Consider the following 15,166-nt stretch of genomic DNA (forward strand, 5'->3'; position numbering starts at 1 on the left):
CTTAGGGTCAATACTTAAGCGATGACAGATTATATCGGGAGAGATGCCTGACATGTCCTCGTATGACCAGGTGAAGACCTTAGTGTTCTCTTGCAAAAAAGAGATCAATGCCAACCAAATGAGTGGTGACAAGGTGGTATCAATATTCACCATGCGATCTGGACAATCTTTTGAGATAGAGACCTTCTCCAACTCTTCAGCGGGTTGTGCTTGCTGGGTGAAAGAGTCATCTCGAGGATCGTCGGGTTGACTATTGCCACCGTGAAGATCCAAGTTTGCTTCGTCTGGGCTGGTCTTTATGACTTGGTCATGTATAGAAAGGGTTTCCTTGGGCATATGCAGGTGCTGTTGCTTGACCGAAGTGTTGTAACATGATCGTGCCACCAGGAAGTTAGTGGTAATGGTAGCTGTGTAAAGGCATGTACCAATGGTGAAAGGTAAGTGTATGCTCCTCAAAGGTTGCATGATATCACTGGAGAAACTTATCAAAGGGGAAATCGAGCGGTCGAGCAAGTGTTCAGCTACATTAAGTGCCCTGAAAGCTTCAACAAACATGATATTGACCGAAGCCCCCGTGTCTACCAGGATTTGTCGTACTTCAAAGTTGGCTATGTGAGCTTCCACGATCAGTGGGTCGTTGTGAGGGTAGATGATACCTCTTTCTTCCTCAGGGTAGAAACATATTGGATCCCAGTTAGGCTTTTGATACTTACCTCCCCTGATGTCTTCCACGTGAAACACTTGGTGGCCAGACCTTAAAGCTCGTTCACTATTTTTCATTGCCCTGTTAGAAGATTTTGATATGGGTGTGCCACCACTTATGGAATATATCACATTTACCTGGCGTTGGTTATGGTTACCCCTTGGAGGGTGAAGGAGGAATTGATCAATTTTCCTTCACGTGCCAAAGCTTCAATATGATCACGAAGGGTGATACACTTCTCGCCATCATGGCCGTTATGCTCGTGGTAGCAGCAAAACGTGCTCGTGTTCTTCGTGGGCTTGTAATCCAGGTGCCTCGGCTTTGGCTTCGGTATCAAGTGTGCTATGCTGGGGTAAATGGCCACGCATGTGGCGTTCAAAGGTGTGTATGCCTCATACCTCGGGGTAGGGGCTGTCCTGACACGTGCTTGACCCACTGTGTTGACTGCCTGGGGTCGGGGATTATCATAGCGATACCTTTGGTTATCGCGGTAGTGTCCCTTACTCATTTTACTAAAATGAGACTGGTGAGGATGGAAATCTTTCCTTTTGCCCTGAGATTGATATGTCTGTTGACTTGGCAAAGTATAAAGTAAGGCAGGGGGAGGCACCGTTGCCGTTTGGAAGGTCGAGGTCTTCTCATTTGGTTGGATCTGGCTTCCACTCCCTACTTGCTGATAAGGGGTGGTTGTGGGGGGTTTCCCTTAATATGTCCTTGCCTCGACGGAGGCATGGTTGTAAGCCTGTGCCATCACCTCAGAGTAAGTCTTCCAAGTGTTGGCATTGATCATGTACTTGAAGAAACAATCACATAAGCCTTGAGGGCGGCTTTGTCATCTGCCTCAGCGCAGCGAGAATACTCATGGCTGAAGCAACCGGCATCTCTCGTAGTGACTCGTCCGACTTCTGGCGAATAGTGTATAAGTCATCTGCAGAATGCAAACGATTGGTTTGGAAGATGTGTTGAGAGAGAGACAATTTCCTCAGTTCCTCAAATGAGTCTACTGTCTCAGGTGGAAGACGGCAATACCAGTTTAGAGCTCCGCCAGAGAGGGTGGAGGGGAAGAGAAGACATCGCTCTTCGTCGGTGTGTATACGATATGCCATGGTGGACTCAAAGAGGTTAAGGTGTTCAATTGGGTCTTCCCTTCCAGTATAGAGTTGTAAACCAAGCTTTTGTTTTGTCTTTGCTTGAAGGGGGTGTCGAGGATCCTCCTTGTGAGAGGGCCAGGGCTGGGTTGGTTCCAGTCAGGTATCTCGGCCTGACGTTCGGCCTTCAACTTGTTTACTTCCTCAAGGAGCTGTAGGACAAGGGGGTTCTGAGTGGAGTCATGTACCACTGGGATTTTCTTTCGTAAGTCTTCATCGCCTCTTGGAAGTAGGAAAGTTTGAGCAAAGGCGTGTGATTTTTCCTTGGACTCGCCGTACTGACTTCTAGGGCTCGTCTGTCGGAATACCTCAGAGTCCCCTGTACCTTCATGTCCTTCTGGGACCCGTCGTTCCTTCCCTAGATTGGCAGATGGCCTAGGTCGTGGGAGGGGACCAAGTCTTTCAGAAACCCTTAGGTCATTGATCTTCGAGCATATGTGGAGGGGATTCTCTCGACATTGCTTTAGGAAGTCTCGGCAGTCACGATAAACGACTTTCGATCCTTCCAACCCTTCTGCAAGGAGGTGTATTCCTCCACTTCTCCTGCTTCGGGTCGAAGCAGTTGGGTTGAGAGATGTCTCATGTTGATCAATATTTTGATGAGTAACTCACTCTTCATCAGGGATACCCATGTCGAAGGAAGGTAACCCTCCGTGTTGGAGGGCACCCAGATGATAGTTGATGTCCACAAGGGCAATGAGCTCGTGTGTTTGAGTATGCCTAGTTTCATAGAGCGTCTCAAATAGCTTCTCATACTGCTCCTGGAGGACCTCATTCTTCATTGCTATCTTGTTGTTCTGAGCTTCTAGCTCATCGACTTTAGCTTGAAGAGCAACCCTCTTTCCTTCCTTCTTTCGTTGCTTCGCACTAGGTGCAAGAGGGGTGTCATTCTGTGTGTTGCGGCTTCCTTCGCTCCTCATGTTGGAGAGGGATGCCTGGTCAAAAGATAGTGTACGAATGGTGGAAACCAACTTGACAAAGCTGAAGAGAGTGGGAATAAGTGTCGTTCCCACAGACGGCGCCAAATGTTGATGCACAAAATCGGTGAGGACTTTGGTACAACAGAAAGTGTTAAGTTTGTGACCTTCGCTAGATTGCTCCGGTCACTAGTGTGGATAAGTAAGTAAATGGATAGGGACAGAGAGGCAAACACAAGATGTACGTGGTTCACCCAGATTGGCTACGTCCACGGAGTAGAGGAGTTCTCATTAATTGTGAAGGGTTACACAAGTACATAGGTTCAAGCTCTCCTTTAGTGAGTACTAGTGAATGATTTAGTACAAATGACATTAGGAAATATTGTGAGAGAATGATCTATATTTATAGAAGAGAGTTTCTAGTTTCATTCTAACATTGACACGTGTCGTGTTGTGATTGGCTTCTGATGTTGACACGTGTCGCGCTATGATTGGCTTCTGATGTTGACACGTGTCACGTTGTAATTGGCCTCCTGGTTGAAGGGAAACTCTTCTGGGTCCTTGACGGTATAACGTTGACCGGTGCTCAGTAGTTTCAGGATTGGTCAAGTATGGTACAAACAATACCAATTATTACAGTCGCAACCCCTAGTAGTAATACATGTTCAAGCTTCAATCACAAAAGATTAAACTGACTGATATTGCTGTTCAAAGCTTGAATCCCCCCACTGCTATCTTCTTATCACCCACAATGAAACCCCAAAGATCTCAGCCATCAATGTCCATTTCCCGACCTTTCACCGGCCACACAATAGGTCTCTCTTCCATGCAGTCCTTCTAACATGTCTGAATTATGCCGAAATTGTTGACGTGTCAAATCTAATTGTGTTGGACCATATGTTAATAATACCATTAATTTTTCCAAAATATATATATTTACATGTTTCTTTTAGGTTTTTAATTGTGGGTTGTTGGGAATAATGTTCTAATTTCCAAATTGTTGTGGGTGGTAAGGGAGGTGGCAGTGTGGAGTTGAGGAGGTTAGAAACTGGGTGGTTGAGGTTTGAAGAGATATGATGACTGGAGTTGCTTATTGCTAATTATTATTTATTTATTTATATTTTTTTTTGTTTGTTGGGTGTAGAAAGAGAATTATTGAGCACATTTGGAATTTCAAAATAAAAAATAATAAGTTGCGTGTAGAAAGAGGATAAATGGGTCTAAATAAAATTTCCCTCTATCAATTTCACATTCACAAGGTGAATTTTAATATGGTGATCATCATGATTTTTTTTTTTTTTTTCAATTGAGTTTTTTCAATGACATAAAACATTGAATTTGCAAATTACTAGGTTTTGAACTTTTGAGTTTGAATGTTGAATACTTATATTAATACTAATTTATTAATGGGCCTACAAGTAGGGCAAAAACCGAAACTAAAACCGTTTGAAATCGAACTGGATCAAAACCAAATCATTCTTACCCCCAAAATCGCATCGAATTGAAATAAATTTTAGTTTCAATTTCAGCTTTACCTTAAAATGCCGAAAGAAACCGTGCCCTACCCCTATAAGTTTGGTAGAGACAACTAGAAAGTTTAATTGTATACTAGCCTCTTGCCACACGCATATATTAGACCATGTTTTGTTTTTAATTTTTAATTTATTTAAATAGCTAATTTATATGTTTATTAAAAATCATTAAAAAAAATGAAGCAAAACATGAAACCTAACCACCTACTAACGTGGGAGATTTTTTTTTCTTTTCTAAAGTTTTAAATTTATATTCATTGAAAATTAAAAAGTGGTGAATCAATTAAATTTGTTTTTGTTCAATTGTAATTTTTGAAATTCTTAAAAAGCAATCTATGGTATTTTGAATATTTCATTATAAGGTGCTCACTTTATATATACATAGAAGAAAAGATTTGAAAACTGAAAAATAAACCCTCAGAAACGCAAGGAACTGCCGTCCCGAGAAATTGCTGCCGAAGTAAAACTGCTGCCGAAGCCCAAAAACATTCGGAAAATAGAAAGCCAGTGAGTTGCTCCCATTTCGCAGCCTTCCTCTTGTTTGCTCTTCCAGTTCCTCTTCTCTCTCTCTCTCTCTCTCTCTCTCATGTACTCAATCAAAGAAAACTAATAATTTTCCGAAAATTCAGGGTTATTGCAGAGTTTTTAACGTAACAAATTTTATGATGCAAAAATGTTATTGGATATCCCATTGTCGTATATTTTGGGTCATCGGATTGAATAAATCAAATAGAAACAAGTGACAATGAAGCTTTTCCGGCTTTGTGATGAATAGGCCTGGCAAACGGGTCGTGTCAGTCGTGTTCGTGTCGTTTTCGTGTAACACCTGTTATCTTAACGGGTCGTGTCGTGTCACACCCGTTATCTTAACGGGTCCTTAACAGGTCGTGTCACTTTACCCAACGGGTAAAGTGACCCGACCCGTTATGACCCGTTATGACCCGTTAAGAAAAATATATTTTTTTTCTTAAATTTGCACATATCACACATTGTCACATAAATATTACTTCAAAACATTAAAACACATTTGTCGTTTAAGTACTACATCTACACTAGAAAATAAGAGCCTAATAAAAAAATAATACATACACTACTAATCTATTACAAATTTTAAATGTGCAAGGATATGCAAAATGAAATAGTTTTTGTTTTCAAGGTTGTAAAATCTTTCTCAAAAGTTTAAACCTCAATTTACAAAATCCTCGATTTACATCGATCATCATGAAATTGCATTGGAACTTTGGCTTGATCTATTGCCTTCAAGAGTTATGTTGATGATGTTTTCAGTAAGGTTTTCCACGTCATAACTATCTTCTGCATAAACTAAGCATAGAAAAACCAAACATTAAAAATCATTCAAATTATGAGAAGTTTACCAAAATAATTATGAAAAAAAATTAAACAATAGTACTATACCATACTTTTATTAAGTATAAACATAAGATTTTGTGGTATCCACTAGTGTAAATATTTTAAATTGAAGATCGAATTCAATCATCGTATTCATATAAGGTCAAGGAGTGTAGTTGTAAAAAATCATCAAAATCGGAGTCAAATTAACCGTTAAATCGTGATTTTTCGTTTATAACCGTCGAAAAGTTTTGTCCCGTTACGTGATCTCTGAATGTTTGTTTTTTGCAATTTTTGGCGTATGCGATCTTGAAGTATATACAAACATGTTTGACGGTTGGATCTTTGAAACTAGTTTCGTAGAATGAGTATCCCATCAAAACAATAGATTCACTAATACGTAATAGTTTATTCATACTTTTATTAAGTATAATATAAGATTTTGTGGTTTCCACTAGTGTAAATATTTTAAATTGAAGATCGAATTCAATCATTGTATTCATATAAGGTCAAGGAGTGTAGCTGCAAAAAATCATCAAAATCAGAGTTAAAATGACCGTTAAATCGTGATTTTTCTTTTTATAACCGTCGAAACGTTTTGTCCCATTAATTGATCTCTGAATGTTTGTTTTTTGTAATTTTTAACGTATGCGATCTCGAAGTATATACAAACATGTTTGACGGTTGGATCTTTGAAACTAGTTTCGTAGAATGAGTATCCCATCAAAACAATAGATTCACTAATACTTAATAGTTTATTCATACTTTTATTAAGTATAACATAAGATTTTGTGGTATCCACTAGTGTAAATATATTAAATTGAAGATCGAATTCAATCATTGTATTCATATAAGGTCAAGAAGTGTAGTTGCAAAAAATCATCAAAATCGGAGTTAAATTAACCGTTAAATCGTGATTTTTCGTTTATAACCGTCGAAAAGTTTTGTCCCGTTACGTGATTTCTGAATGTTTGTTTTTTGCAATTTTTGGCGTATGCGATCTCGAAATATATACAAACATGTTTGACGGTTGGATCATTGAAACTAGTTTCGTAGAATGAGTATCCCATCAAAACAATAGATTCACTAATACTTAAGAGTTTATTCATACTTTTATTAAGTATAACATAAGATTTTGTGGTTTCCACTAGTGTAAATATTTTAAATTGAAGATCGAATTAAATCATTGTATTCATATAGGGTCAAGGAGTGTAGTTGTAAAAAATCATCAAAAATCGGAGTTAAAATGACCGTTAAATCGTGATTTTTCGTTTATAACCGTCGAAAAGTTTTGTCCCGTTACTTGATCTCTGAATGTTTGTTTTTTGCAATTTTTGGCGTATGCAATCTCGAAGTATATATAAACATGTTTGACAGTTGGATCATTGAAACTAGTTTCGTAGAATGAGTATCCCATCAAAACAATAGATTCACTAATATTTAATAGTTTATTCATACTTTTATTAAGTATAGTATAAGATTTTGTGGTATCCACTAGTGTAAATATTTTAAATTGAAGATCAAATTCAATCATTGTATTCATATAGGGTCAAGGAGTGTGGTTGTAAAAAAACATCAAAATCGGAGTTAAAATGACCGTTAAATCGTGATTTTTCGTTTATAACCGTCGAAACGTTTTGTCCCGTTACTTGATCTCTGAATGTTTGTTTTTTGTAATTTTTGACGTATGCGATCTTGAAGTATATACAAACATGTTTGACGGTTGGATCTTTGAAACTAGTTTCGTAGAATGAGTATCCCATCAAAACAATAGATTCACTAATACGTAATAGTTTATTCATACTTTTATTAAGTATAATATAAGATTTTGTGGTTTCCACTAGTGTAAATATTTTAAATTGAAGATCGAATTCAATCATTGTATTCATATAAGGTCAAGGAGTGTAGCTGCAAAAAATCATCAAAATCAGAGTTAAAATGACCGTTAAATCGTGATTTTTCTTTTTATAACCGTCGAAACGTTTTGTCCCATTAATTGATATCTGAATGTTTGTTTTTTGTAATTTTTGACGTATGCGATCTCGAAGTATATACAAACATGTTTGACGGTTGGATCTTTGAAACTAGTTTCGTAGAATGAGTATCCCATCAAAACAATAGATTCACTAATACTTAATAGTTTATTCATACTTTTATTAAGTATAACATAACATTTTGTGGTATCCACTAGTGTAAATATATTAAATTGAAGATCGAATTCAATCATTGTATTCATATAAGGTCAAGAAGTGTAGTTGCAAAAAATCATCAAAATCGGAGTTAAATTAACCGTTAAATCGTGATTTTTCGTTTATAACCGTCGAAAAGTTTTGTCCCGTTACTTGCTCTCTGAATGTTTTGTTTTTGCAATTTTTGGCGTATGCGATCTCGAAATATATACAAACATGTTTGACGGTTGGATCATTGAAACTAGTTTCGTAGAATGAGTATCCCATTAAAACAATAGATTCACTAATACTTAAAAGTTTATTCATACTTTTATTAAGTATAACATAAGATTTTGTGGTATCCACTAGTATAAATATTTTAAATTGAAGATCAAATTCAATCATTGTATTCATATAAGGTCAAGGAGTGTAGTTGTAAAAAATCATCAAAATCGGAGTTAAATTAACCGTTAAATCGTGATTTTTCGTTTATAACCGTCGAAATGTTTTGTCTCGTTACTTGCTCTCTGAATGTTTGTTTTTTGCAATTTTTGGTGTATGCGATCTCGAAATATATAAAAACATGTTTGACGGTTGGATCATTGAAACTAGTTTCGTAGAATGAGTATCCCATCAAAACAATAGATTCACTAATACTTAAGAGTTTATTCATACTTTTATTAAGTATAACATAAGATTTTGTGGTATCCACTAGTGTAAATATTTTAAATTGAAGATCGAATTCAATCATTGTATTCATTTAGGGTCAAGGAGTGTAGTTGTAAAAAATCATCAAAATCGGAGTTAAAATGACCGTTAAATCGTGATTTTTCGTTTATAACCGTCGAAAAGTTTTGTCCCGTTACTTGATCTCTGAATGTTTGTTTTTTGTAATTTTTGGCGTATGCGATCTCGAAGTATATATAAACATGTTTGACGGTTGGATCATTGAAACTAGTTTCGTAGAATGAGTATCCCATCAAAACAATAGATTCACTAATACTTAATAGCTTATTCATACTTTTATTAAGTATAATATAAGATTTTGTGGTATCCACTAGTGTAAATATTTTAAATTGAAGATCGAATTCAATCATTGTATTCATATAAGGTCAACGAGTGTAGCTGCAAAAAATCATCAAAATCAGAGTTAAAATGACCGTTAAATCGTGATTTTTCTTTTTATAACCGTCGAAAAGTTTTGTCCCGTTAATTGATCTCTGAATCTTTGTTTTTTGTAATTTTTGACGTATGCGATCTCGAAGTATATACAAACATGTTTGACGGTTGGATCTTTGAAACTAGTTTCGTAGAATGAGTATCCCATCAAAACAATAGATTCACTAATACTTAAGAGTTTATTCATACTTTTATTAAGTATAACATAAGATTTTGTGGTATCCACTAGTGTAAATATTTTAAATTGAAGATCGAATTCAATCATTGTATTCATTTAGGGTCAAGGAGTGTAGTTGTAAAAAATCATCAAAATCGGAGTTAAAATGACCGTTAAATCGTGATTTTTCGTTTATAACCGTCGCAAAGTTTTGTCCCGTTACTTGATCTCTGAATGTTTGTTTTTTGTAATTTTTGGCGTATGCGATCTCGAAGTATATATAAACATGTTTGACGGTTGGATCATTGAAACTAGTTTCGTAGAATGAGTATCCCTTCAAAACAATAGATTCACTAATACTTAATAGTTTATTCATACTTTTATTAAGTATAATATAAGATTTTGTGGTATCCACTAGTGTAAATATTTTAAATTGAAGATCGAATTCAATCATTGTATTCATATAAGGTCAACGAGTGTAGCTGCAAAAAATCATCAAAATCAGAGTTAAAATGACCGTTAAATCGTGATTTTTCTTTTTATAACCGTCAAAAAGTTTTGTCCCGTTAATTGATCTCTGAATCTTTGTTTTTTGTAATTTTTGACGTATGCGATCTCGAAGTATATACAAACATGTTTGATGGTTGGATCTTTGAAACTAGTTTCGTAGAATGAGTATCCCATCAAAACAATAGATTCACTAATACTTAATAGTTTATTCATACTTTTATTAAGTATAACATAAGATTTTATGGTATCCACTAGTGTAAATATTTTAAATTGAAGATCGAATTCATTACTTGTATTCATATAGGGTTAAGGAGTGTAGTTGTAAAAAATCATCAAAATCGGAGTTAAAATAACCGTTAAATCGTGATTTTTCGTTTATAACCGTCGAAAACTTTTGTCCCATTACTTGATCTCTGAATGTTTGTTTTTTGCAATTTTTGGCGTATGCGATCTCGAAGTATATACAAACATGTTTGACGGTTGGATCATTGAAACTAGTTTTGTAGAATGAGTATCCCATCAAAACAATAGATTCACTAATACTTAAGAGTTTATTCATACTTTTATTAATTATAACATAAGATTTTGTGGTATCCACTAGTGTAAATATTTTAAATTGAAGATCGAATTCAATCATTGTATTCATATAGGGTCAAGGAGTGTGGTTGTAAAAAATCTTCAAAATCGGAGTTAAAATGACCGTTAAATCGTGATTTTTTGTTTATAACCGTCAAAAAGTTTTGTCCCGTTACTTGCTCTCTGAATGTTTGTTTTTTACAATTTTTGGCGTTTGCGATCTCGAAGTATATACAAACATGTTTGACGGTTGGATCGTTGAAATTAGTTTCGTATAATTCGTATCCCATGAAGTTCAATGGTGTGTGTGTGTATATATATATATATTTATTTATTAAGTAGGTTTAAATCTATTTGTTTTGTATGTAAAATTATTATAGTTTTTAGGGGTATAAAATTTAATATATATATATATATATAATTATTATAGTTAATATTTTGGTTATAATTATTATAGTATATATAATTATTATAATTATTATAGTTAATTTAATATATATATATATATATAATTATTATAGTTTTTAGGGGTATAAAATTGTTAAATTAATATATATATATAATTATTATAGTTTTTTTTTAGGGTTATAAATTATTAAATTAATATTCTGCTTATCGTGTATCGTGTTACCCACGTGTATACCCGAACAAACCCGTTATCTTAACAGGTGCTTATCGGGTTACCCGATAATGACCCGTTTCGTTATCGTGTCGACTCGAACACCTGTTAATTTCGTGTCGTGTCGTGTCGGGTTATCGGGTCGTGTCAGGAATTGCCAGGCCTAGTGATGAATGTCATAAATACAAAATTATGTTACTTGTTCTACTCTGTTATTCCTTTGTCTTATAAAAGATCAAAGCGGAACAAATATTGATCAAATGGAGAGAAAAATTACAATAGCGAAACCGCTCATTGAAGGTACAAGGAAAAGAAATTTGAAGCCCCCAACTATACCTTGAGCTTATGTTACAATGTGCGTTCGATATAAAAACACAGGCTACCTCTATGATCTGTGGATTCTCAATATGCAAATGCTAGGATATGTCACATGTTTATCGTAATTTTGATGTTAGAATGGTAGCTCTTGATTCATTTCGTGTTTTATCGTGTCTTACATGTACAGATGGAGGGTGCTAGAATAGAAAGGTGTAGTTATCGTGCTGTAACTGTCCTGATTGCGTTGGCTGAACATACTAAATATGGAGATGTTTATAAAGAGATATGTTCAAGGTTTAAGGACCTGAAGGCAGGGAGTTTTAAGCTGACATATTCTCTTCCCGAGCATCCTACTTGTTTGCTGCAATCAGATATGGATGTCACTTTGATGCTAATGTGTTTCTCGATGTTGAAGATTAGTTTTGTTGATTTACTGGTGAAGGATGTTGTGATTTCGAATAATGAAGATGGTGATCATACGGCATCTAATCAAGCAGGGTCTAATCACGAAGCTTCTAATCATGCAGCTACTAATCATGTAGTGTCTTCTTCATGTATGGTAGAAATTTGTGTTATTGACGAGAATGAACATTTGGATAACTTCGGGTTGTCTCAGGGCTGGAAAGAGTATATTAGTCATGAAGGCCAGAAGTTTATGGGTGGTGTAGACGAATTTCGTAGCAAGTTGCGTAAATATGTAGTTGGGATGGGATTTAGTTTTGTTTATCTAAGCAATAATAAGGCGCGTGTTATTGCTGAATGTTCTAAGAAGAGTTCAGATGGATGTAAGTGGCATGTTTGTGCTTCAGTATGTCGAGCTAACAGTTTTTTCTACATAAAGACTTTAAATAATGTGCACTTGTGCACGAGCGTTATCCATGAGCAGAATAGTGCGATGATAACTTCAAAGATGATATCTTCTCTTTTAGTCGATCAAATCCGTGAGAAATCGTCAATTAAACCTATAGATATCGTCAAGGATGTTAAGCAGAACTATGGCCTTGATATTTCTTACTATAATGCATGGCAAGCGAAACAAATGGCTAAGATTGAGGTTCATGGTGATGAATCATTGTCTTATAGTCAATTAGCTTGGTATCGTGATGCTTTAATATCAACCAATTCTGGGTCATACTGTGTTGTAGAGTGTGATCCAAACACTTTGCGCTTTTGGAGGCTTTTTGTTTGTTATGGTGCCTGCATTGAGGGCTTTCGGTGGTGCAGGCCTTTGTTGTTCATAGATGAAACTAATCTGAAAAGCAAGTACAAGGGGCAGCTAATTGGTGCGACGGGAAAGAATGGAAACCAAGGTATAATTTTGTATGTAATATGTATTATGACTGTCGATGAGTTACACGTGTTTATGTATATACATGTAAGCATATGTCTATGTGTAGACATCCTTATCTTTGAAATACCAATTACTCATATGTTGTCTTTTTTTTTTTATGTAGGATCTTTCCCCTTTGCTTTTGCTATCGTGGACAAAGAGAACGAGGAAAACTGGAGATGGTTCTTTGAAAATTTAGCTAAAGTTTTGACTCCGCAAGGTAGGACCATTACATTTGTAATTGATCATAACAATGTAATTGATCACAACAAAGATGTGATTGAAGCTATTTCAAACAGATTCCCAACATTCCATCTTGCATTTTGTTTGAAGAATTTGAAAAAGAACCTTGTATCTAAATATCACTCTGGCTATGGTAAATTTTTCCAGGATGGAATTTGTGATCTTTTTATGAAATGCGCTTATGCTCCAACGGAAGCTGCTTTTGAGCAAAGCATAAGAAATTTAAAGGACAAAGGTGGTGCTCATGCTAAGACTTTTTTAGAAACTTTTCTTGAAGAAAATTGGTCATATGCTTATTTTAAGGGCAATCGGTATGGCGAAATACATAAGAATATTTATGAATCATTTCATTCTTGGATTTCGAAGCTTTATATGATGCCCATCTGTCAAAAGCTTGAAGGAATCAGGATTAAACACATGGTAATGATGTCTGAAAAGAGTCGTGAAGCAGAACAATGGCGCTCTATTCTCTGTCCTGAAATGGAGAAAACCTTGGAAGACATGTCGATGGTTGGTCGGCATTGGAATGTTAGCAGTTCTAGTGATTCTGTTTTTGAGGTTCATGCTGATGTTTCCTGTTGTGGTTGATTTGGATAATCATTTTTGCTCCTGTCATGAGTGGCAACTAAAAGGATTTCCGTGTGCTCACGCACTTGTTGTCATTCAACAAAGTTCTGGTTGTGTGTATGACTACATTGATGATTACTTCAAGGTGCCACTATAGAAGTTCATATGCAAGTCCTATATGTCCCGTAACTGACATTAAGGATGCGGTGTATGGGGGTTCCGAAGATGTTGTTATCCTACCTCCGGGTAATGGGAAGGGTAGACCGAAGACTAAAAAGATCAAAACTTCTGGTGAAGGTCCAAGGGCCATTACATGTGGTCAGTGTGGAATGGTTGGACGGCATAATAAGACGTGTCCAGAAAATAGTTGATTCTTTTACTGCATTTTGTTGCAGTGTACAAAAGAATTTATACTGGGTTTTTGTACTCTTTCTTTTCCAATTTTGCGTGGTTCGGATTGAAACTGCCAAACGATTACTGAAGCAAAAGGTACACACAAAGCTAACATTAAAATTATCAATTGCACTTTCTCACTTACAACCTGGCTTTTTTTTTTACAAACCGAGAAACATGGGCACGACCTGTTTGGTTGCTGTATGAAGAACACGGGATGCCCTTGACTATACCTTGTGTTCCTGATTTATTTAGGTTTGATTCTGCATGTTTACTTCTTTGCTTAAGTTCTTAGCGTTAAATTTGTAGGTGTCGTTGTTGTTTAACGCATATGTTACTCGATTCCTTTGTAGTTAGTTTTGAAACAAGTGTAAGATTGCTTCCTCTGTGATTGGATGATCTTGTAAATTTTCTGTTATACGAAATCAGATTTAAAGCAGACTTGTCTGAGCATGCATGTGGCTGTTGCAAATGTCATGAAGTTCGGATCTTTTGCTAATTGTTTTTTCCACTTATGTAGTTGTTTCGACCAGTTTCATTCGATTCAGGATTCATTTGCTTTGTATCTTCATTGCTGTATGTTTTCTGGATTGTGCCCCCTGGATGTTCACTAGGGTTTCAGCTGGATGAAGGTCGAAACTGGAAAAGGGTGAAAGGTGTGCAATGATTTGCCTCGCCCAAAAAGGAGAAGGTGCCGGCAGTTATATTCAGCGTTTTATGCCCTTCTGGTTTATAGATTTTTATGCAAATCCGTGTAAGCTCGTAATGTATATAGATCAGTTTCAAGTAGGGATCGGCATTGGGCGTACCCAATGCCCATCCCTGTTTGCAGAATATCATCTCTACAAAACATGAGGATGGAAAGCATGCCAAAGACGATGAAATTTCTGTACCTTAGAGAACAAGAAATTAGGATGTTGGAGTAAGAAATAAATGTTTGCTTGAATTAGATATTTAGTTATAAGGTGTTCATATCCTACAATTTTTGCGAGACTAGAAAGGACAAATTTCCTTCGTGATTAACTCGTCAACCTCAACTTACATAAAAATTGGAAGTCGGTCTTAATTTTTTCAACGTACATTGAAACTCACCAAACCCAGTAATAGGCACCCTAAGTTTTAGTTATGAACTTGTTTTGACTTTTTAACCGATGAGAGGGAGGATTTGAACTCGAAACTTCTTCCAATATAAAAAAGAGAGGTATTAGTAGACTAATAGCTAGTTGGCAAACTCATAAGACTATTGATTCTATAGACAACGAAATTTCGGTAAATAAATCTTCACCAATGCATTAAAGTTTTGACGTGTCACGGCATACATGGGATGCGCCACATGTCACACAATTGTACACATGGCATGTGACTCAACAAATTGGAAGAAATACCCTTGGAGGATTAAACAAGTTTTTCTTCTCATTTTTGGGCAATGACAAGGCAAGCACACTTCAATCCATTA

General features: G+C 35.9%; 1 protein-coding gene across 1 annotated transcript; it reads left to right on the plus strand.

Annotated features, from left to right (window-relative positions):
- The first annotated feature begins 11,364 nt into the window (after nucleotides 1-11,364).
- Nucleotides 11,365-13,338, plus strand: LOC103453386 (uncharacterized). The gene is made up of 2 exons (XM_008392928.2): nucleotides 11,365-12,487; nucleotides 12,632-13,338. The coding sequence occupies exons 1-2, from the start codon at nucleotides 11,365-11,367 to the stop codon at nucleotides 13,336-13,338; spliced, it is 1,830 nt and encodes a 609-aa protein (XP_008391150.2).
- Nucleotides 13,339-15,166: the final 1,828 nt, after the last annotated feature.

The sequence above is a fragment of the Malus domestica genome, chromosome 11 (assembly GCF_042453785.1).
Source record: "Malus domestica chromosome 11, GDT2T_hap1".
Classification (NCBI taxonomy): domain Eukaryota; kingdom Viridiplantae; phylum Streptophyta; class Magnoliopsida; order Rosales; family Rosaceae; genus Malus; species Malus domestica.